At 44.3% G+C, this 24,534-nt stretch overlaps 1 protein-coding gene across 2 annotated transcripts in view; it reads right to left on the reverse strand.

Moving 5' to 3' along the window:
- Positions 1 to 12,376: 12,376 nt before the first annotated feature.
- CUNH21orf58 (chromosome unknown C21orf58 homolog) overlaps positions 12,377 to 24,534 on the reverse strand; it is a 42,819-nt gene continuing 30,661 nt past the window's right edge. Inside the window, exons 8-10 of one of the 2 annotated variants that reach the window (XM_077448177.1) lie at positions 15,811 to 16,052; positions 15,587 to 15,650; positions 12,377 to 12,765 (exon numbers count right to left, since the gene is read on the reverse strand). In XM_077448177.1, coding sequence (XP_077304303.1) covers positions 15,605 to 15,650; positions 15,811 to 16,052 — 288 coding nt within the window. In that variant the 3' untranslated portion in view covers positions 12,377 to 12,765; positions 15,587 to 15,604. The remainder of the gene's footprint in view (positions 12,766 to 15,586; positions 15,651 to 15,810; positions 16,053 to 24,534) is intronic. The other variant, XM_077448176.1, reaches the window with a different exon arrangement.

The raw sequence follows: 24,534 nt of genomic DNA on the forward strand, positions 1-24,534 counted from the left end.
CGGTAAAAACTAACAGACAGCGGGAGGAGCTGTTATTAGGCCAACAAGGTCAGCCTGTTATGGTGAATACGGTAAAAACTGACTGACAGCGGGAGGAGCTGTTATTAGGCCAACAAGGTCAGCCTGTTATGGTGAATACGGTAAAAACTGACAGACAGCGGGAGGAGCTGTTATTAGGCCAACAAGGTCAGCCTGTTATGGTGAATACGGTCAAAACTAACAGACAGCGGGAGCTGTTATTAGGCCAACAAGGTCAGCCTGTTATGGTGAATATGGTATAAACTGACAGACAGCGGGAGGAGCTGTTATTAGGCCAATAAGGTCAGCCTGTTATGGTGAATACGGTAAAAACTGACAGACAGCGGGAGCTGTTATTAGGCCAACAAGGTCAGCCTGTTATGGTGAATACGGTAAAAACTGACAGACAGCGGGAGCTGTTATTAGGCCAGCAAGGTCAGCCTGTTATGGTGAATACGGTATAAACTGACAGACTGCGGGAGGAGCTGTTATTAGGCCAACAAGGTCAGCCTGTTATGGTGAATACGGTAAAAACTGACAGACAGCGGGAGCTGTTATTATGCCAACAAGGTCAGCCTGTTATGGTGAATACGGTAAAAACTGACTGACAGCGGGAGCTGTTATTAGGCCAACAAGGTCAGCCTGTTATGGTGAATACGGTAAAAACTGACAGACAGCGGGAGCTGTTATTAGGCCAAAAAGGTCAGTCTGTTATGGTGAATACGGTAAATACTGACAGACAGCGGGAGGAGCTGTTATTAGGCCAGCAAGGTCAGCCTGTTATGGTGAATACGGTAAAAACTGACAGACAGGGGGAGGAGCTGTTATTAGGCCAACAAGGTCAGCCTGTTATGGTGAATACGGTAAAAACTGACAGACAGCGGAGGGAGCTGTTATTATGCCAGCAAGGTCAGCCTGTCATGGTGAATACGGTAAAAAGTGACAGACAGCGGGGGGAGCTGTTATTATGCCAGCAAGGTCGGCCTGTCATGGTGAATACGGTAAAAACTGACAGACAGTGGGAGCTGTTATTAGGCCAAAAAGGTCAGCCTGTTATGGTGAATACGGTAAAAACTGACAGACAGCGGGAGGAGCTGTTATTAGGCCAGCAAGGTCAGCCTGTTATGGTGAATACGGTAAAAACTAACAGACAGCGGGAGGAGCTGTTATTAGGCCAACAAGGTCAGCCTGTTATGGTGAATACGGTAAAAACTGACTGACAGCGGGAGGAGCTGTTATTAGGCCAACAAGGTCAGCCTGTTATGGTGAATACGGTAAAAACTGACAGACAGCGGGAGGAGCTGTTATTAGGCCAACAAGGTCAGCCTGTTATGGTGAATACGGTCAAAACTAACAGACAGCGGGAGCTGTTATTAGGCCAACAAGGTCAGCCTGTTATGGTGAATATGGTATAAACTGACAGACAGCGGGAGGAGCTGTTATTAGGCCAATAAGGTCAGCCTGTTATGGTGAATACGGTAAAAACTGACAGACAGCGGGAGCTGTTATTAGGCCAACAAGGTCAGCCTGTTATGGTGAATACGGTAAAAACTGACAGACAGCGGGAGCTGTTATTAGGCCAGCAAGGTCAGCCTGTTATGGTGAATACGGTATAAACTGACAGACTGCGGGAGGAGCTGTTATTAGGCCAACAAGGTCAGCCTGTTATGGTGAATACGGTAAAAACTGACAGACAGCGGGAGCTGTTATTATGCCAACAAGGTCAGCCTGTTATGGTGAATACGGTAAAAACTGACTGACAGCGGGAGCTGTTATTAGGCCAACAAGGTCAGCCTGTTATGGTGAATACGGTAAAAACTGACAGACAGCGGGAGCTGTTATTAGGCCAAAAAGGTCAGTCTGTTATGGTGAATACGGTAAATACTGACAGACAGCGGGAGGAGCTGTTATTAGGCCAGCAAGGTCAGCCTGTTATGGTGAATACGGTAAAAACTGACAGACAGCGGGAGGAGCTGTTATTAGGCCAACAAGGTCAGCCTGTTATGGTGAATACGGTAAAAACTGACAGACAGCGGAGGGAGCTGTTATTATGCCAGCAAGGTCAGCCTGTCATGGTGAATACGGTAAAAAGTGACAGACAGCGGGGGGAGCTGTTATTATGCCAGCAAGGTCGGCCTGTCATGGTGAATACGGTAAAAAGTGACAGACAGCGGGGGGAGCTTTTATTATGCAAGCAAGGTCAGCCTGTTATGGTGAACACGGTAAAAAGTGCCGGACAGCGGGAGGAGCTGTTATTATGCCAGCAAGGTCAGCCTGTTATGGTGAACACGGCAAAAACTGACAGACAACGGGAGGAGCTGTTATTAGGCCAACAAGGTCAGCCTGTTATGGTGAATATGGTAAAAACTGACAGACAGCGGGAGGAGCTGTTATTAGGCCAACAAGGTCAGCCTGTTATGGTGAATATGGTAAAAACTGACAGACAGCGGGAGCTGTTATTATGCCAACAAGGTCAGCCTGTTATGGTGAATACGGTAAAAACTGACTGACAGCGGGAGCTGTTATTATGCCAACAAGGTCAGCCTGTTATGGTGAATACGGTAAAAACTGACTGACAGCGGGAGCTGTTATTATGCCAACAAGGTCAGCCTGTTATGGTGAATACGGTCATAACTAACAGACAGCGGGAGCTGTTATTATGCCAACAAGGTCAGCCTGTTATGGTGAATATGGTCAAAACTAACAGACAGCGGGAGCTGTTATTAGGCCAACAAGGTCAGCCTGTTATGGTGAATACGGTAAAAACTGACAGACAGCGGGAGGAGCTGTTATTAGGCCAACAAGGTCAGCCTGTTATGGTGAATACGGTCAAAACTAACAGACAGCGGGAGCTGTTATTAGGCCAACAAGGTCAGCCTGTTATGGTGAATACGGTAAAAACTAACAGACAGCGGGAGGAGCTGTTATTAGGCCAACAAGGTCAGCCTGTTATGGTGAATACGGTAAAAACTGACTGACAGCGGGAGGAGCTGTTATTAGGCCAACAAGGTCAGCCTGTTATGGTGAATACGGTAAAAACTGACAGACAGCGGGAGGAGCTGTTATTAGGCCAACAAGGTCAGCCTGTTATGGTGAATACGGTCAAAACTAACAGACAGCGGGAGCTGTTATTAGGCCAACAAGGTCAGCCTGTTATGGTGAATATGGTATAAACTGACAGACAGCGGGAGGAGCTGTTATTAGGCCAATAAGGTCAGCCTGTTATGGTGAATACGGTAAAAACTGACAGACAGCGGAGGGAGCTGTTATTAGGCCAGCAAGGTCGGCCTGTCATGGTGAATACGGTAAAAAGTGACAGACAGCGGGGGGAGCTTTTATTATGCCAGCAAGGTCAGCCTGTTATGGTGAACACGGTAAAAAGTGCCGGACAGCGGGAGGAGCTGTTATTATGCCAGCAAGGTCAGCCTGTCATGGTGAATACGGTAAAAACTGACAGACAGCGGGAGCTGTTATTATGCCAACAAGGTCAGCCTGTTATGGTGAATACGGTCAAAACTATCAGACAGCGGGAGCTGTTATTAGGCCAACAAGGTCAGCCTGTTATGGTGAATACGGTAAAAACTGACAGACAGCGGGAGCTGTTATTAGGCCAAAAAGGTCAGCCTGTTATGGTGAATACGGTAAAAACTGACAGACAGCGGAGGGAGCTGTTATTAGGCCAGCAAGGTCGGCCTGTCATGGTGAATACGGTAAAAAGTGACAGACAGCGGGGGGAGCTTTTATTATGCCAGCAAGGTCAGCCTGTTATGGTGAACACGGTAAAAAGTGCCGGACAGCGGGAGGAGCTGTTATTATGCCAGCAAGGTCAGCCTGTCATGGTGAATACGGTAAAAACTGACAGACAGCGGGGGGAGCTGTTATTATGCCAGCAAGGTCGGCCTGTCATGGTGAATACGGTAAAAAGTGACAGACAGCGGGGGGAGCTGTTATTATGCCAGCAAAGTCAGCCTGTCATGGTGAATACGGTAAAAAGTGACAGACAGCGGGAGGAGCTGTTATTAATCCAACAAGGTCAGCCTGTCATGGTGAATATGGTAAAAACTGACTGACAGCGGGAGCTGTTATTAGGCCAGCAAGGTCAGCCTGTTATGGTGAATACGGTAAAAACTGACAGACAGCGGGAGGAGCTGTTATTAGGCAAGCAAGGTCAGCCTGTTATGGTGAATACGGTAAAAACTGACAGACAGCGGGAGCTGTTATTAGGCCAACAAGGTCAGCCTGTTATGGTGAATATGGTAAAAACTGACAGACAGCGGGAGGAGCTGTTATTAGGCCAACAAGGTCAGCCTGTTATGGTGAATACGGTAAAAACTGACAGACAGCGGGAGCTGTTATTAGGCCAACAAGGTCAGCCTGTTATGGTGAATACGGTAAAAACTGAAAGACAGCGGGAGGACCTGTTATTAGGCCACCAAGGTCAGCCTGTCATGGTGAATACGGTAAAAACTGACAGACAGCGGGAGCTGTTATTAGGCCAGCAAGGTCAGCCTGTTATGGTGAATACGGTAAAAACTGACAGACAGCGGGAGGAGCTGTTATTAGGCCAACAAGGTCAGCCTGTTATGGTGAATACAGTAAAAACTAACAGACAGCGGGAGCTGTTATTAGGCCAACAAGGTCAGCCTGTTATGGTGAATACGGTAAAAACTGACAGACAGCGGGAGCTGTTATTAGGCCAAAAAGGTCAGCCTGTTATGGTGAATACGGTAAAAACTGACAGACAATGGGAGCTGTTATTAAGCCAACAAGGTCAGCCTGTTATGGTGAATACGGTATAAACTGACAGACAGAGGGAGCTGTTATTATGCCAACAAGGTCAGCCTGTTATGTTGAATACGGTAAAAACTGACAGACAGCGGGTGGAGCTGTTATTAGGCCAAGGACAGCTTGTTATGGTGAATACGGTAAAAACTGACAGACAGCGGGAGCTGTTATTAGGCCAACAAGGTCAGCCTGTTATGGTGAATACGATAAAAACTGACAGACAGCGGGAGCTGTTATTAGGCCAAAAAGGTCAGCCTGTTATGGTGAATACGGTAAAAACTGACAGACAGCGGGAGGAGCTGTTATTAGGCCAACAAGGTCAGCCTGTTATGGTGAATACGGTAAAAACTGACAGACAGCGGGAGGAGCTGTTATTAGGCCAACAAGGTCAGCCTGTTATGGTGAATACGGTAAAAACTGACAGACAGCGGGAGCTGTTATTAGGCCAACAAGGTCAGCCTGTTATGGTGAATACGGTATAAACTGACAGACAGAGGGAGGAGCTGTTATTACGCCAGCAAGGTCAGCCTGTTATGGTGAATACGGTCAAAACTGACAGACAGCGGAGGGAGCTGTTATTAGGCCAGCAAGGTCGGCCTGTCATGGTGAATACGGTAAAAAGTGACAGACAGCGGGGGGAGCTTTTATTATGCCAGCAAGGTCAGCCTGTTATGGTGAACACGGTAAAAAGTGCCGGACAGCGGGAGGAGCTGTTATTATGCCAGCAAGGTCAGCCTGTCATGGTGAATACGGTAAAAACTGACAGACAGCGGGGGGAGCTGTTATTATGCCAGCAAGGTCGGCCTGTCATGGTGAATACGGTAAAAAGTGACAGACAGCGGGGGGAGCTGTTATTATGCCAGCAAAGTCAGCCTGTCATGGTGAATACGGTAAAAAGTGACAGACAGCGGGAGGAGCTGTTATTAATCCAACAAGGTCAGCCTGTCATGGTGAATATGGTAAAAACTGACTGACAGCGGGAGCTGTTATTAGGCCAGCAAGGTCAGCCTGTTATGGTGAATACGGTAAAAACTGACAGACAGCGGGAGGAGCTGTTATTAGGCAAGCAAGGTCAGCCTGTTATGGTGAATACGGTAAAAACTGACAGACAGCGGGAGCTGTTATTAGGCCAACAAGGTCAGCCTGTTATGGTGAATATGGTAAAAACTGACAGACAGCGGGAGGAGCTGTTATTAGGCCAACAAGGTCAGCCTGTTATGGTGAATACGGTAAAAACTGACAGACAGCGGGAGCTGTTATTAGGCCAACAAGGTCAGCCTGTTATGGTGAATACGGTAAAAACTGAAAGACAGCGGGAGGACCTGTTATTAGGCCACCAAGGTCAGCCTGTCATGGTGAATACGGTAAAAACTGACAGACAGCGGGAGCTGTTATTAGGCCAGCAAGGTCAGCCTGTTATGGTGAATACGGTAAAAACTGACAGACAGCGGGAGGAGCTGTTATTAGGCCAACAAGGTCAGCCTGTTATGGTGAATACAGTAAAAACTAACAGACAGCGGGAGCTGTTATTAGGCCAACAAGGTCAGCCTGTTATGGTGAATACGGTAAAAACTGACAGACAGCGGGAGCTGTTATTAGGCCAAAAAGGTCAGCCTGTTATGGTGAATACGGTAAAAACTAACAGACAATGGGAGCTGTTATTAAGCCAACAAGGTCAGCCTGTTATGGTGAATACGGTATAAACTGACAGACAGAGGGAGCTGTTATTATGCCAACAAGGTCAGCCTGTTATGTTGAATACGGTAAAAACTGACAGACAGCGGGTGGAGCTGTTATTAGGCCAAGGACAGCTTGTTATGGTGAATACGGTAAAAACTGACAGACAGCGGGAGCTGTTATTAGGCCAACAAGGTCAGCCTGTTATGGTGAATACGATAAAAACTGACAGACAGCGGGAGCTGTTATTAGGCCAAAAAGGTCAGCCTGTTATGGTGAATACGGTAAAAACTGACAGACAGCGGGAGGAGCTGTTATTAGGCCAACAAGGTCAGCCTGTTATGGTGAATACGGTAAAAACTGACAGACAGCGGGAGGAGCTGTTATTAGGCCAACAAGGTCAGCCTGTTATGGTGAATACGGTAAAAACTGACAGACAGCGGGAGCTGTTATTAGGCCAACAAGGTCAGCCTGTTATGGTGAATACGGTATAAACTGACAGACAGAGGGAGGAGCTGTTATTACGCCAGCAAGGTCAGCCTGTCATGGTGAATACGGTAAAAAGTGACAGACAGCGGGGGGAGCTTTTATTATGCCAGCAAGGTCAGCCTGTTATGGTGAACACAGTAAAAAGTGCCGGACAGCGGGAGGAGCTGTTATTAGGCCAACAAGGTCAGCCTGTTATGGTGAATATGGTAAAAACTGACAGACAGCGGGAGGAGCTGTTATTAGGCCAACAAGGTCAGCCTGTTATGGTGAATACGGTAAAAACTGACAGACAGCGTGAGCTGTTATTATGCCAACAAGGTCAGCCTGTTATGGTGAATACGGTCAAAACTAACAGACAGCGGGAGCTGTTATTATGCCAACAAGGTCAGCCTGTTATGGTGAATACGGTCAAAACTAACAGACAGCGGGAGGAGCTGTTATTAGGCCAACAAGGTCAGCCTGTTATGGTGAATACAGTAAAAACTGACAGACAGCGGGAGCTGTTTTTATGCCAACAAGGTCAGCCTGTTATGGTGAATTCGGTAAAAACTGACAGACAGCGGGAGCTGTTATTAGGCCAAAAAGGTCAGCCTGTTATGGTGAATATGGTAAAAACTGACAGACAGCGGGAGGAGCTGTTATTAGGCCAAGTCAGCCTGTTATGGTGAATACGGTAAAAACTGACAGACAGCGGGAGGAGCTGTTATTAGGCCAGCAAGGTCAGCCTGTTATGGTGAATACGGTATAAACTGACAGACAGCGGGAGGAGCTGTTATTAGGCCAACAAGGTCAGCCTGTTATGGTGAATACGGTATAAACTGACAGACAGCGGGAGGAGCTGTTATTAGGCCAACAAGGTCAGCCTGTTATGGTGAATACGGTAAAAACTGAAAGACAGCGGGAGGAGCTGTTATTAGGCAAGCAAGGTCAGCCTGTTATGGTGAATACGGTAAAAACTGACAGACAGCGGGAGCTGTTATTAGGCCAACAAGGTCAGCCTGTTATGGTGAATACGGTAAAAACTGACTGACAGCGGGAGCTGTTATTATGCCAACAAGGTCAGCCTGTTATGGTGAAAACGGTAAAAACTGACAGACAGCGGGAGGAGCTGTTATTAGGCCAACAAGGTCAGCCTGTTATGGTGAATACAGTAAAAACTGACAGACAGCGGGAGCTGTTATTAGGCCAACAAGGTCAGCCTGTTATGGTGAATACGGTAAAAACTGACAGACAGCGGGAGGAGCTGTTATTAGGCAAGCAAGGTCAGCCTGTTATGGTGAATACGGTAAAAACTGACAGACAGCGGGAGCTGTTATTAGGCCAAAAAGGTCAGCCTGTTATGGTGAATACGGTAAAAACTGACAGACAGCGGGAGGAGCTGTTATTAGGCCAACAAGGTCAGCCTGTTATGGTGAATACGGTAAAAACTGAAAGACAGCGGGAGGAGCTGTTATTAGGCCACCAAGGTCAGCCTGTCATGGTGAATACGGTAAAAACTGACAGACAGCGGGAGCTGTTATTAGGCCAGCAAGGTCAGCCTGTTATGGTGAATACGGTAAAAACTGACAGACAGCGGGAGGAGCTGTTATTAGGCAAGCAAGGTCAGCCTGTTATGGTGAATACGGTAAAAACTGACAGACAGCGGGAGCTGTTATTAGGCCAACAAGGTCAGCCTGTTATGGTGAATACGGTAAAAACTCACTGACAGCGGGAGCTGTTATTATGCCAACAAGGTCAGCCTGTTATGGTGAAAACGGTAAAAACTGACAGACAGCGGGAGGAGCTGTTATTAGGCCAACAAGGTCAGCCTGTTATGGTGAATACAGTAAAAACTAACAGACAGCAGGAGCTGTTATTAGGCCAACAAGGTCAGCCTGTTATCGTGAATACGGTAAAAACTGACAGACAGCGGGAGCTGTTATTAGGCCAAAAAGGTCAGCCTGTTATGGTGAATACGGTAAAAACTGACAGACAACGGGAGCTGTTATTAGGCCAACAAGGTCAGCCTGTTATGGTGAATACGGTATAAACTGACAGACAGAGGGAGCTGTTATTATGCCAACAAGGTCAGCCTGTTATGTTGAATACGGTAAAAACTGACAGACAGCGGGTGGAGCTGTTATTAGGCCAAGGACAGCCTGTTATGGTGAATACGGTAAAAACTGACAGACAGCGGGAGCTGTTATTAGGCCAACAAGGTCAGCCTGTTATGGTGAATACGGTAAAAACTGACAGACAGCGGGAGGAGCTGTTATTAGGCCAGCAAGGTCAGCCTGTTATGGTGAATACGGTAAAAACTAACAGACAGCGGGAGGAGCTGTTATTAGGCCAACAAGGTCAGCCTGTTATGGTGAATACGGTAAAAACTGACAGACAGCGGGAGGAGCTGTTATTAGGCCAGCAAGGTCAGCCTGTTATGGTGAATACGGTATAAACTGACAGACAGAGGGAGGAGCTGTTATTACGCCAGCAAGGTCAGCCTGTCATGGTGAATACGGTAAAAAGTGACAGACAGCGGGGGGAGCTGTTATTATGCCAGCAAGGTCAGCCTGTTATGGTGAACACGGTAAAAAGTGCCGGACAGCGGGAGGAGCTGTTATTATGCCAGCAAGGTCAGCCTGTTATGGTGAACACGGAAAAAACTGACAGACAGCGGCAGGAGCTGTTATTAGGCCAACAAGGTCAGCCTATTATGGTGAATATGGTAAAAACTGACAGACAGCGGGAGGAGCTGTTATTAGGCCAACAAGGTCAGCCTGTTATGGTGAATACGGTAAAAACTGACAGACAGCGGGAGCTGTTATTATGCCAACAAGGTCAGCCTGTTATGGTGAATACGGTAAAAACTGACTGACAGCGGGAGCTGTTATTATGCCAACAAGGTCAGCCTGTTATGGTGAATACGGTCAAAACTAACAGACAGCGGGAGCTGTTATTAGGCCAACAAGGTCAGCCTGTTATGGTGAATACGGTAAAAACTGACAGACAGCGGGAGCTGTTATTAGGCCAAAAAGGTCAGCCTGTTATGGTGAATACGGTAAAAACTGACAGACAGCGGAGGGAGCTGTTATTAGGCCAGCAAGGTCGGCCTGTCATGGTGAATACGGTAAAAAGTGACAGACAGCGGGGGGAGCTTTTATTATGCCAGCAAGGTCAGCCTGTTATGGTGAACACGGTAAAAAGTGCCGGACAGCGGGAGGAGCTGTTATTATGCCAGCAAGGTCAGCCTGTCATGGTGAATACGGTAAAAACTGACAGACAGCGGGGGAGCTGTTATTATGCCAGCAAGGTCAGCCTGTCATGGTGAATACGATAAAAACTGACAGACAGCGGGGGGAGCTGTTATTATGCCAGCAAGGTCAGGCTGGTATGGTGAATACGGTAAAAACTGACAGACAGCGGGAGGAGCTGTTATTAGGCCAGCAAGGTCAGGCTGGTATGGTGAATACGGTAAAAACTGACAGACAGCGGGGAGCTGTTATTAGGCCAGCAAGGTCGGCCTGTCATGGTGAATACGGTAAAAAGTGACAGACAGCGGGGGGAGCTTTTATTATGCCAGCAGGGTCAGCCTGTTATGGTGAACACGGAAAAAACTGACAGACATGCTTAAGCTCAAAAAAGCTCAAAGAAGCTCCACAAAAAGAGCACAAGCTTCTTCAAACTCGAATAAAAGCTCAAATCCCTAAAACAGATATTTTTTGACCTGCGGTGTGCATGAACCCCAAGTCAGATCCTCATCTTAATTGATGTGATTTGGATCTGACATTACAGGAAGATTACCCAGGCATTCCCTGAAGGTGCCTTGAAGTCACATTGCTATAATCTTTTTATATGGACTAAACTTAAGGACTTAAGTTTCCATTATTTCTTATGGGGAAATTCACTTTGATATAAGAGGGCTTTGGACTACAGGCACATTTCTGGAACACATTATGCTCACAATCCATGGTTTTACTGTAGGTATAATTAAGGTACGATAACTAATACAATTAAAACAAACTGAATTTCACATTACAAAGCTTTATCCTGTAGTATGATTTAAGAGCTATGAAAGAACACAGGGCCTAACTGAATGAGTTTAAGGATAATAAAGTTGACATCACAACATCCAGTCATAGTAGAGCTGTGCGATTAATTGTTAAAAAAATCGCATTTCCACAATTCATGTAACAAGTGCAGAGGAGTTCCTGCTCACAGCTGTAAAAAAATAAAAAATAAGTAAAAAAGCAGCCGGTAAAGTTTATCACAAGATTGCTCAGCTCTGACAGATAAAAAGAAACATGGGGGGTTATTTACTAAAACTGCATGGTGCAAAATCTGGTGTGCTCTGCATTGAAACCAATCAACTTCCAGGTTTTATTGTCAAAGCTTAATTGAACAAGTTGAAGTTGGAAGCTGTTTGGCCACCATGCACAGCTGCACCAGATTCTGAGTGCACCAGTGTTAGTAAATCCCCCCCATTGCATCATTTGGTTCTTTTAGAGATCAAAGGGATGTACTTCAGTCTGTAAATTAGGTCAGTTTAACCACTTAAAGCGGAGTTCAACTCCTCCCTCTGTCTCCTCCCTCCCTCCGGTACCGCATTTGGAACCTTTCAGGGGGAGGGGGGGAACGGGTATTTGTTTTTGACAGGTCTCCCTCCCCACTTCCACGGATGACGCCATGGCACCATCCCTCGGAAGTTCACCCCCCTCGTCCTTCGCCGTCAGGCCAATTAGAAAGCACTGCATGTTTCGTGCATGCGGAGTAGGGGACTGGCTGTGAGACTGAAAGGCTTCACTGTAAGTTTTCCTTATCAGGAATGGCGGCAGCAGCACCTGACAGCTGACTCAAAAATCGGCCCGGTAGGTTTCCTAATATTAAAAGTCAGCAGCTACAGTATTTGTAGCTGCTGACTTTGAATAAAAAAAAAAAAAAAAGTTTTAAAGACTAAGCCCTTTTCTGACACTTGTTGCTTACAAGTTAAAATCAGTATTTTTTGCTAGAAAATTACTTGGAAACCCCTAAACATTTTATATATATATTATATATATATATATATATATATATATATAAAATGTTTAGGGGTTTCCAAGTAATTTTCTAGAAAAAAATACTGATTTTTAACTTGTAAGCAACAAGTGTCAGAAAAAGGCTTAGTCTTTAAAACTTTTTTTTTTTTTTTAATTCAAAGTCAGCAGCTACAAATACTAATTATATATATATATATATATATATATATATATATATATATATATATATATATATATATATATATATATATATTTTTTTTTTTTTTTATCAGAGACCCCAGAGAATAAAATGGTGGTTGTTGAAATATTTTATGGCACACTGTATTTGCGCAGGCACTTCAATGAATTAAAAAAATAAACAGTAAAGTTAGGCATATTTTTTGTATCATATGATGTTACGCCGAGAATCGTGATCTTTATTCTAAGCAAATAAATTGTGATTCTCATTTTATCCACAATTGTGCAGCTCTAAGTCATAGGCAAAAGATATTATGTTATTTAATTTCTCTGAACATGATTGGATGTTCACATGTTCACTTCTTTTCATTGCAATTCACCTCACTTGGCTCATTGATAAATCAGGCCCACAGTCTACCCGTACATAGTTGGAAGGATCTCCTGAGTATAAAGCTTGGTGGCAAGAATGCTGGGATTTCAGCCTGTCACTTTGGGCAGGCCTTACAGTCATTTTGTATGGATAAGTGTATCTTATCCAGCTTCATCTTCAGTTTTTCATTTTGTACAATATGCATAGTCATCTTTTCCTCCTACTTCTGGGATATATCTGCAACGATAATAATAGTTTGACAATAATTAATGCATTTTCAGTATCAAAAAATTTGACAAAATATGGCACTCGTGGTTTAACTCTAGCACCACTGTAGGATAAAAGTGGGGGCATGAGAATAACGGGCATTGGGCCAGCTAAGTTCTCCTTCTATGTGATCTAATACTTAATTTTTTATTTTATTTTTACGCTAAGGGGTAATTCCTGCTAAGAAAGGTACTGTAGACTGTATATAGCAGTACCACGCATACATGAGTAACAGGAAACGGTTGATCCTCCATAATTATCGAGATGTGACTGGTAGGTGGGAGGGGGTTTGTTTAGATAGCAGGTCTTTGTTAGATAGGTAGGCCACTTGGCCTGGTTATGGATACTGTCCTAGTGGACATATCCACTGTTGTATGTTATACATATAAAACTCAATAAAAAGATAAAAAAGAAAAAATGAATGCATTTTCATTTAAAAAGTGGACATCTATAAAAATATTGAATATTAAATACAAATAAATGACATGATGTCAGTGATGTATTGGAAATGACTGACTTATGTCAGTGCACCTCCTTTAATACGAAATATTGCTACTGGAATCTGTTGGAATAAAAATATGGGAGTTGCCATTGCCGACTATATTGTGAAGGTTACATGGATTTCATTCTCATTTCTGAGATGGACCAAGCATGGGCATATTAGGTATCCTAACAATTTATTGACGGCACACTTGTTGCAGGTTAGTGACGCACTAAGTAGTAAAGCTAAGTGACAGCCCTAGGTCTTTGTGTTCAACACAATTCAACAATGAAGGAAAAATAAATGATACCCCTGACAGTTGTTTGACTTTTATACAAGTACCCCTCATGTTATGTGCTTTTCTAAGTTTGTAGAAGTGGACACCTTTTTGACCTCAGATGAACAGAAAGTGCACAATTTTACTCGGCATGGCCTCCTGAGGGCCAGTGGTTTCCTCCTGTACAATGAGCAGCATTAGATATCCTGCACATAAACCAGGCCTGTCTCTAGAGAATAAAGACTTGATCCAGTGTATTGTTTGACCTTTACAAGCTCCCTCGCTGGTACCCACAACTTGTCCTGGTCTTCACCCAGGTTCAGTGTCTTTAGACATCTTGATTGGTCAGCTCAGGATTACATAACTCATACACACATGTACAGAGTTTTTTCATTCCAGCACAGATTAGTGCACATGGTTAACTATAGGCAAAACATTTTTTTCCATTTCTGGATAGAGTAAGGGAGGGTTATAACCCCTGTCAGATTTTTTTGCCATCTGTGTCCCATTGGTGAGATTTACCTTCACTTCCTGTCCCATAGCCAAACAGGAAGTGAAAAGAAATCCCTGCAAATTAAGGGAATTCCTTGGTGACCCCCAGGTCACCAGAACTAGTGAGATGTCTCCTCTATTACTTTTCTGGGGAAACCCCAAAATGTGGGGTTTTCTTTTACTTTCACTTGCAATGATACATGGTAAATAGGACAAATAGAGAGGGTGAATCTCCTTAACGGAGGCACAGGCATCAATAAAAACTGACAAGTGTTTTAATCATTCTCCACTCTATCCAAAAAAAAAAAAAAAAGTTTTGCCTTAGTTATACTTTATAGCGATATTAATACCGAAAACTGAATCTATGGCAGCTTACCAATCATTAGATGTGGTGGCTGCATTATGTGCATTATCTTTTTAAGCTTTTTTTTCCCATTCTGTTTTCACCTGGTGATCTGGTCAGTAACATACTCTCTGTATTAGGGAGCAACGCTGACAGCAGCATTGTCAGACTTGGTGGGAGGGGAGTGATAGATGCACTAGCAGATTTAAATACACTAACAAACTGAAGCCAAATTCCAGCTAACACTTTTTAAGCAGGTCATTTTTTGTAGATGATTGTTTATTTGTATTTCTACTGCACCCGATCTGGGGTGGCTTCTATAGTATTACCCTTGCTGTCATAACCCTGTGTTGAATGTTTTGGAAAATATGTAAAAACTTTTTTCTTCTATAAAATAAAGAATGCAAAAAAGATTATAGCAAAATATTTCTGAGAATATGTAATCTGAGAGCTGAGTGGAGGGAAGGGACAGCCTCCATACACAGGCTCATAAGAAAACATACACAATTGAGGTCTGAACAGTGTGTGGTATTTGTAGATGGACATGTGCTTGGGGCGCTATGGGAGTGGAGGGGGGGGGGGGGGGGGACTACTAGCTCAAGTGGAGAGGAGAGTCTGCACTGGGGGAGGGGTGTGTCTATACTTATAGAGGGGGTCTGCACTGAGGCAGGTCTATTCTGATGGAGAAGGGGGGTCTGCACTGAGGGGGGTCTATGCTGATGGAGGGAGGTGTCTTTGCTGAGGGAGGTCTATGCTGATGGAGGGGGGTCTGCACTGAGAGGGGTCTATACTAAGGGAGGGGGTCTATATTGAGGAAGAGGGGGGTCTTTACTGAGGGGGAGGTCTATACTGATGGAGGGGGGGTCTGTACTGAGAGAGAGCGGTCAATACTGCGGGAAGGGGGTCTGTACTTATTGGGTGGGTTTATACTGAGGAAAGTCGGTGTCTGTACTAAGTGAGGGGGTCTGTACTTAGTGGGAGGGTCTGTACTCAGGGAGGGGGGTCTGTACTGAAGGGGGACTATAGTTTGTGAAGGGGGGCACCAATTTTTTCTGCACCAGGTGACACCGACCTAAGTGACGCCGCCATCTAAAAATACATACAATTTGAAAATATGTAAAATAACATAACATATACTGAAATTCAGGTATATGTATTAAACCTCAGTCCATATAATTCATTTCTTTCTAACACTCACCTTATCCACCTTAGGGCCTTATAGTATGCTCGGCACTCTGGGGGTGATTCCATCCATTCCTACACTTGAAAAAAAGAAATGTTGTTAGAGGATAGATGAGGAAACGATATACTAGGTAGAACTAATATGAGATGGGTGACTGGAACTATGCTAGCTATTTTATGCATTTTATTGAACTTTCTCCCTGGTACACCTGAATGTTTTTTTTTCTGTAGATAACTTACATATTCATTGCTGGTAGTGTTGTAGTTGGGCCAGTAACATGATGCACTGCATGAGGAATTCCACCCATGTTCCCCATGGTGTTTGAAGGCATCATCTGAGACCACATTGGATAGCCAAATGGTGGCTGTAGTGTTGGTGGAGCTGCAGGAAGGCCAGGAGGTGTATAGTGGTGATGGTGATGTACTGAGGTGGGACGCCCCTTCTCTGCTCTAAGCACCACAGGGTTGGCATAGCTAGGATCCTAAAAAGGAAACGCAGAATGGATCTTTTAGAATCAAAGTTAAATAGAAAACATATAAAGCATATAAGAAGGCACTTTATAAGGGCCTTTGTATACTGGTGAATGAAAATGATTACCCTTTAAATCCTATGTAACTGTTCACATCTGTAGCATTGCATTTTGAAAAGTCCTGTATGCAACGTCTTTGGTGCGCTTTTCAAAAGCACACCAAAAACACACATTTCATTATAATTCAATGGGATTGCACCAAAAACACATCAAAAACACACCAGCAGTGAGTTTTGGTGAGTTTTTTGAGTCATATGTCCAAGTTTCACAGGTGCATGCTGGGAGTCAGGAAACCAAAAGACACATCAAAAAACAAATTAAAAAACGTGTTTAAATTGCATACCGCATTTTTAAGTGCACCAGTGTGAAAGGTAGGGATGGGCGAACGATTTGGCCTGAGCATGACCTCGGGCCAAACATTGGCTGTTCGCTGAACAACCGAATTATCAGTTTGTTTGGCCCGCAAAACGACCACAATGCACTGCGCTGCCGCTGAAGCAACGAAAGCTTTGCCCAATTAGGGCACAGAGCACTGTCAGGGCCATAATTGGACGCTGTCATGATGATTCTATCCAAACATGGCTCATTGCTGTTAGTCCCATCCCACACTATAAAGGTATTCTTTCAAAAGCGGCAATTTTCAGCTTTATATCAGCATGGAAAGAGATAGAACAAGGTTCTGTTCAGTGCTATTAGACAGTGTGCTATAGTGTGCTATTATGATTCTATTGTCAGTGTAGAATATCAGTTTAGTGTGAATCTAGGGATAGTTCAGTGTGAGTGTAGTGCGACCATTCATCTTTACAGTAGTGTGAATGTAGCAGTGGCGGCCCGTGCATTGAGGGTGCATGGGTGCCGTCCCCTTTTCCCTGTCGCCGCCTCCCTATACATGCGCCCGGCCCCTTCCAGGACACCGGACAAATGGATTCCTATGGCGGGGTGGGCACAAGTGGCTGCATATGATGGGCACAAGTGGCTGCATTTGACAGACACAAATGGCTGCATAGATTGGCACAAGTGGCTGCATATGATGGGGCACAAGAGGCTGCATATGATGGGCACATATGGCTGCATATGATGGAGCACAAGTAGCTGCATACTGTATGATGGGCACAGTGCGTCATTTGATGGGCAAAAAGGCTGCATTTGATGGGCACAGTATTTTTTTTAGTTTGTTTGCATCCAGCCATCACTGTGGGGATAGTTCAGTCAGTTTGAGTGTAGTGCGACCACCATTTATCTTTACATTAGTGTGAATGTAGGGCTAGTTCAGTCAGTGTGAGTGTAGTGACCATTTAACACAGTATATTTCATTGCGTTACTGCAAGTTTAACGCTGAAAATTTCAGTGTGTTAGGTGCTGTTTAATGCAGTACATTTCTGTGCATTACTGCACGCTTAACGCAGTAAATTTCAGTGTGTTACTGCAAGTTTAACGCCATATATCTCAGTGCATTACGTGCTGTTTAACCTCTCTAGCGGTTTTCCCGAGTGTGGCTCGGGGGTTAAATTTCAGTACCATTACTGTATGAAATTATTTCACATTCCTTTTGTCTCCAGCTTTGTCCAATGCCCTGCATGCAGTTTTATATGATATATATGGTTGTTTCTGCATGGAAACTGGAGATTTTCCTTAGCAACCAAAAAGTGTCCCTTTACGTCAAAAGTGGTTTTAGACCAGCTAAAAAACAGCTATAGTAAATTAGAACACTTGCAGAATTAAGCAATAGTGAATCGTGGGGAAATGAATTGAATTATTATTATATTATTATTTATATCTATTTATTATAATTTATGATTTTGTGTTTAACCCCTTCCCGCCGAGCGTACGCAGATCTGTGTACTCGGCTTCCGGGGGCTATCCAGCCATAACAACCGAAGCGGCTAAAAGCCGCTTGGCTGTTATGCTGGAGGAGCGGGAGGGGACGTCCCCCTCCCGCCGCTGTTACCAGTGCTCCCGCTCAATCGGGAGCACCGATTCAAGCGCCGATGCCTCTGGCTGCTGGGGAGGAACTGGAATGAAGCCGTAATCGGCTTCATTCCAGTATCCTAATAGTAAACACGGAAGCGACTTCCCGTTTACTCGGCTGCCAAAGGTGCCAGTTTAAAAAAAATATACAGTATTTAGAATCGCCGTTTTCGGCGATCTGAACACATTGAAGTGTAAAGGAGGGATGGGGGGTCTTTTAGACCCCCGATCCCTCCATAAAGAGTACCTGTCACCACCTATTACTGTCACAAGGGATGTTTACATTCCTTGTGACAGCAATAAAAGTGATCGAATTTTTATTTTATTTTTTAAAAAATGTATTCATTTAAAAAAAAAAAAAAAAATTCCAGAGCAATACCCAGACCATAACCCAATTACTTGCATTTAAGGCTTCAAAATGGGCACTTTTGATTTTTCACATTTGCGTTCCATAGACTTCAAATGGGGTTCGTTATTCGGTTCCGAACTTTAGCGATGTTCGAAAGTTCTGTTGCAAACCGAACTGGGGGTTTATTTGGTCTCTTCTGGTCTGTTAAATACACCATGAAATGTTTTGCTTCTGTTTGATATGTGCAAAACAGTACCTGTTGATCTTTCCAGAAATCTTGTCAGTCGATAAATTCCTCTGCTCTCTACTGTAGCTGTGTTGCATTCTTCTCATTTACAGTACATTGTTTAATTTATCTATGAGGACTACAAACCCTGCTGCTCTTTATATGGAGAAAATGAGAGAGGAACGTTTCTATAGTCCTATCCTGTTTTTGTTGCCCTGAAATAGTAAAGTTAGGGAGTCTTGTAACCCTAGGAAAAGGTGCGTTTTACTGGCAGATTTACCAGGTGCAAATAAGGGTTAAAAAAAAAAGAAAACAAATGCAACCACCATATGTAAGGACTGGTAAGCTGCAATTTGTTATTTTCTTTTTGTGTTCAAATATGCATTAACTCTTCCTGCACCCAAAAGTATCCTCTACTTTTATCTCCAATATCCAAGGACCGCATGTTGAATCAATCTCCTCACCTTCTAAGATTGCGCAGACGTTCAGGGATTTTTACCAATTCTTGTACAAAATACCAGGGCCCCAATCATCAGGTTCCCCTTCTGCTACAGAGGAGAACAAGTCCTCTTATATCATGGAAACTGCCCTCCCCACTTTGGATGAGGAAAGCGTTACCGAAATTGAAACACCTATTACAGCAGATGAAGTGGCGAAAGCCATTGCGAGTATACCAACTGGCAAGAGCCCAGGGCCAGACGGCTTTACCCCGAAGTTTTATAAACTATTTTCTCCCCTTCTTACTCCTTTCCTCACTAAAGTATTCAACTCTGTGTCAGAGGGCTCAGTGTTCCCCCCACAAACGCTTGAGGCTCATATATCCCTTATCCCAAAACCAGAGAAGGACCCAACTATATGTGAAAATTATAGGCCAATATCCTTGATTGGGGTGGATTTGAAGATCTTCACTAAAGTGGTGGCCAACAGAATACAACCATTGTTGCCCAGATTGATCCACTTAGACCAAGTGGGATTTGTGAGTGGCTGAGAAGCAAGGGATAAAATCCTTCTTTTATCCGACTATGCCCGAACCCACAATATTCCTTTATGTCTCTTAAGAGTCGATGCAGAGAAGGTATTTGACCGAGTGGTTTGGCAAATTCTTCGGCTGTCTTTACAACAAATAGGACTGGGAGCCCACATGATCTCAAGGATAATGTCCCTCTACTCCTCTCCATCTGCTAGGATAAGACTGAATGGCTCTCTGTCGCTGGCATTCTCTATCTCTAATGGGAATGGGAATCTCTAAGGGTGCCCTCTGTCTCCCCTTCTATATTTTCTCACCATCGAACATTTAGCTATTGCCCTGCGAAACACTCCCTCTGTGCACGGAATAACGGTTGGGCCCACTCAAACTAAACTTACTCTATTCAGAGAGATGACCTACTCCTATTTGTGACACATCCACACTCGTCCCTGCCCTCAGTGTTGCAGGAGTTTCAGAGATTCGGGGAAGTCAGTAACTTCAAAGTAAACTACAGTAAATCGGAAATTCTCAATATTTCTTTGCCAAAGTCAGACCTACACAGACTCTCGACTGCCTTCTCCTTTAAAACAGGATCCACCTCCATCCGATACCTTGGTATTCAAATACTGGAGGATGCATCCCAACTTTTCTCCAAGAATTTTACCCTATTACTTCTTAGAACTCAAGCCGATCTGTCTACCTACACGCAGGCATGTACTGGCCATCGGGACTACCGGGAGATTCCCGGTGGGCCGATGGCTCAGTGGGCCGGTTTCAGTGACAGCCTAGCCAAATGAATGGCTGCGCTACTCGCACAGCCATTCATTTGAGCACCGCTGTACTTCCGAGAACAGCGCGGCGCACTTCGGCTCTTTCCGCCCCCACTCGGCGCTCTCATAACACATCTTCGGCCACCTCCGGCCCACAGTCGTCCTTTTCCGCCACCGCTCGGCTTCCCCCGCCCTGCTCCTCTCCGACAGCGAACAAAACTCGGCTATCTCCGGCGGCCCCCGCGGTAACGGACGCTGTGAGTTTAAATGAGCTGGGGGCCGCCATGAGAGCAGCCGACAGGCAGAGAAGTCCCTGGAGCAGACGAGGGAGCCTGGAGGATGGCGGTGCTGCAGGAACCCATCCAGGTAACCGGCCGGCCCATTGAATACTGTATATAGCACATGGCTATATATATATATATATATATATATATATATATATAGCTGTATACAGAATATGGCTGTGTGTATGTGTATATATATATATACATATACATATACATATACATAGCAAAGGATGTGGTGCTAAATAAAATAACATAAAAAATTCATTTGGTGAAAATAATGGTTAAAATAATATGCAAAATCCAACATAGCTAAAAGTTCACCAAAACTGTCAATTAATATTAAAATGTGCATAAAAATATTTTCAGCAAAAAAATCATATATAAAAATGCTTATAATTAAAAACCCCCCTTTTTTTGCACTCTTTTTGCACTTTAATACCAAGGACATAGTTTGGATAAAATGGTTTTAATTATAAGCATCGTTTATATACGAATTTTTTGCTGAAATTTTTATGCACATTTCAATATTAATTGACACGTTTGATGTACTTTTAGCTATGTTGGATTTTTTGTATTATTTGAATCATTATTTGCACCAAATGGATTTTTTTTATGTTATTTTGGTTAGCATCACATCCTTTGCTATATATTCAATTTATCTGTGGCTTTGTGTAAGGCCCCTTTCACACATGCGGATGATATGTCCGTATTTCATCCATCCGTTTGCAGATGAAATACGGGCATACATTCATCCCTATGGGATAGCGGGTGTCTGCGGATGAACATCCGCAGACACCAGATTTCATCCGCCTCCGCAACAGTCTGCACAGCGGATCGGATGAACATGGACAGACGGTCCGTGCGCATCCGATCCCCATAGAGGAGAGCAGAGATCTGACAGGGCGTTCCCTGCACAGTGTGCGGAGACCGCCCTGTCCGCAGCCAGCTCAGCGGGGACAACGGAGCGATCCCCACTGAGCGAGCGGATCATCACGGGGCGGATCATTACTGATCCGTCCCGTGTGAAAGGGGCTTAAACCTGTTTGATGTTGGCAGCTTCTCATTACTGCGGTTGATCAAAAATAGGTGTGCGCATTAGTTGTTTATTTTAAAATATATAATGCAGAGCCAGACTTCGGGCAGGTGACAGGGGGACACCAGGGGGTGGGGGGGCTGGAAAATAAAAGATCACCAGCAGTGTGCTGTCGGCTTCTGAGTTTGCATACTCCTGCTATGTGTCTAGCCGGGCCGTGATGACGTCACTCTCGTGCAAGTGCGCATTATACTGTTTTTGTGCGTGTTTGCAAAATTGGAGTGGGCCGGTCTGGATGAAGTCCAGGGCCAAATTTTTGTCCCAGTCCAGCCCTGCCTACACGTTCAAATGGCTCTCCTGGCTTGCTAGGGTGAACACCTTGAAAATGGATGTCCTTCCCCGGTTTTTGTACCTATTTCAGATAATCCCTATATACATACCTAACTCCTATTTTCAAAAATTTCGCCAGCTGTTCTTTAAATTTATTTTGAATTCAGCCAGTCCTAGAATTCGATACAAAACGTTATCTCTTCCGAAAGCGAGAGGGGGAACTGAAGCCCCAGACACTTCATTGTACCATAAGGCAGCAATACTTACTCGCATACTGGACTGGTTCCATAATCATACGACCAAGCTCTGGGTTCACTTGGAAAGCCATATGAATTCCATTGATCTCTCAGCTCTCCCATGGACCACACCCGCAAATCATAGGGGTTCACACCCCCTCTGTGACCTCACTCGTCAAACAATCCAAATTTGGGATCTCTAGCGGGAACATATCAAATCCCTTGGGGCCTATGACCCCCCTATTTGGGACTCCAGTCTTCCCACCGGCTATGCACGTGAGAAGCTTTGGACCTTTGCAAAAAGAAGACCATAGGAGGCTTTCCCAGGTTCTCTGAGCAGACACCACTCTAAAGCCAGATACCCCTCTCAGATCGCTTTCTCAATACCCTATGCGGTGGCTCCAGAAACAACAACTGACTTCCTATATCCGAACCTTCCCATCCATATCAGATATTCTAGCTGAAGCGAAAGGATTCAAGGATATGCTCCTCCAACGCACGTGGTATTGCAGCTTTAGCTTTATCTCCCTTTTGCTGAATGCTTCTAACCCTGATCTCCCACCCTATATGAAGGCTTGGGAAAAAGATTTACAACACACCGTCTTCCCCATTGACTGGCAAAAATGCTTTATTCTAACGCACAAACTCTCTCTAGCCACTAAAACCCAAGAAAAGGGGTTCAAACTGGTGACAAAGTGGTATAGATGCCCTTCGACTATACATCACTTCAACTCGACAACGGAGGATACCTGTTGGCGATGTTTAAGCACCAGGGGTAACATGCTCCACGTTTGGTGGGAATGCCCCCCCATACAGAAATTCTGGCAACAGATCTTCCTACTATACTGCAAACTGACTGTACCTTCCCTGGGGGAGTGGGCTATTGAAGTGGACCGCATTAGAGACCTTGAACGTCTTTTGGCTGAGGAATCTAATAAACGAACAGTTCTCTCTTAGCTCTTGTACACACGGTCAGACATTCAGACAACCAAATCCGTCGGATTTTTTCAGAAACTGTTGCATACAAACGGTTGGACAAAGTTGTCGGAAAATCCGATCGTTCAGAACATGATGACGTTATTTCGTTACGACTGGACTACGTTCAGGCTAGTAGCCAATAGCTTTGATGTAGGAATTTGATCTGAGCATGCGTGGCACTTCCGATCGGAATTCTCTACAGATGATCAGAGTATGTCCGATCAGAGCATTTTGTCGGCAAATTTTACCAACAAGTTGGAAAACGTGGTCCGTCGGATACTCCAATGGAAACAGTCCGATGGAGACCACACACAGTCGGAATATCCGACAAAACGGTCCGATCGGACACATTCCGTCGGAATCTCCGACCGTGTGTACAAGGGCTTACATGGACTTCATGGTCCATGTTCCGCTACTCATCAGACTTAATTTCCTGGGCAAAGGGCAACCTAGGCAGCACCACCTCATGACCATGTTGGAGCGACTCCTGTTCCTAATCTTTCTGCTTTCCCTACTTTTCCTCAACCCCTTCTCTTTGTATAATTGTACTCCTCAGGATTCTCAGAATCCAGATGCAAAATACGACCTTCACACGCAAACCCTCTACAGCATAACAGGTTTCTAGAATAAGTTGGATTTTAGTAATACATGAAGTGTACACATAATCCCCTCCCTTACAGTGAGAGGGCCCTTTAGTTATCCATGTTATGTCTCAGCATGTTGTTCTAAATAATGTTTTTACTTTGTTATTGACACACTGTTGTCTATGTGGAATGCATTTCCCTCTCTGTTTCTTTCAATAAAATAATATTGAATTAAATATGCATTAACTATGTTTAGTGAAATGTTTCACAGCTGAGAAGATGAAACGACTTTCTTCTCCAGATAGAATGTAAGGCGCAAAGAGGCATTAGAAATGTTTAGCTTGATTGAACATTGCTTCTTTGAGGACACTGTGGATCTAAACTCAAAAAGCTACCCGAAAGCTGTGTTTATAGTGTTGTCAGAAGGATTGAATAAAATTAGAAGGGCTGATTTACCTTTTCTGGAGGAAATATTATTTCAGCTGATCTTTCCGTTTTGAAAAGATCACGTAAACAAAAGACTAGGCTTGTTGGTTATGCGAGGATCACTTGAGAAAACCAGGTGCAGCATTTTGTTCAGGAAAATTACATATTTCAGCCTCTATATTCTCCTTTATTCATATACTGCAGGTATGTCTGGCCCGTGGGCCAAGTGTGGCCAGCATTCCGGTTTAATATAGCCCCCCTGGTAATTTGGATATATATC

The sequence above is a fragment of the Lithobates pipiens genome, unplaced genomic scaffold (genome assembly GCF_037356315.1).
Source record: "Lithobates pipiens isolate NorthernLeopardFrog02 unplaced genomic scaffold, aLitPip1_a1.2 Scaffold_22, whole genome shotgun sequence".
In the NCBI taxonomy this organism is placed as follows: domain Eukaryota; kingdom Metazoa; phylum Chordata; class Amphibia; order Anura; family Ranidae; genus Lithobates; species Lithobates pipiens.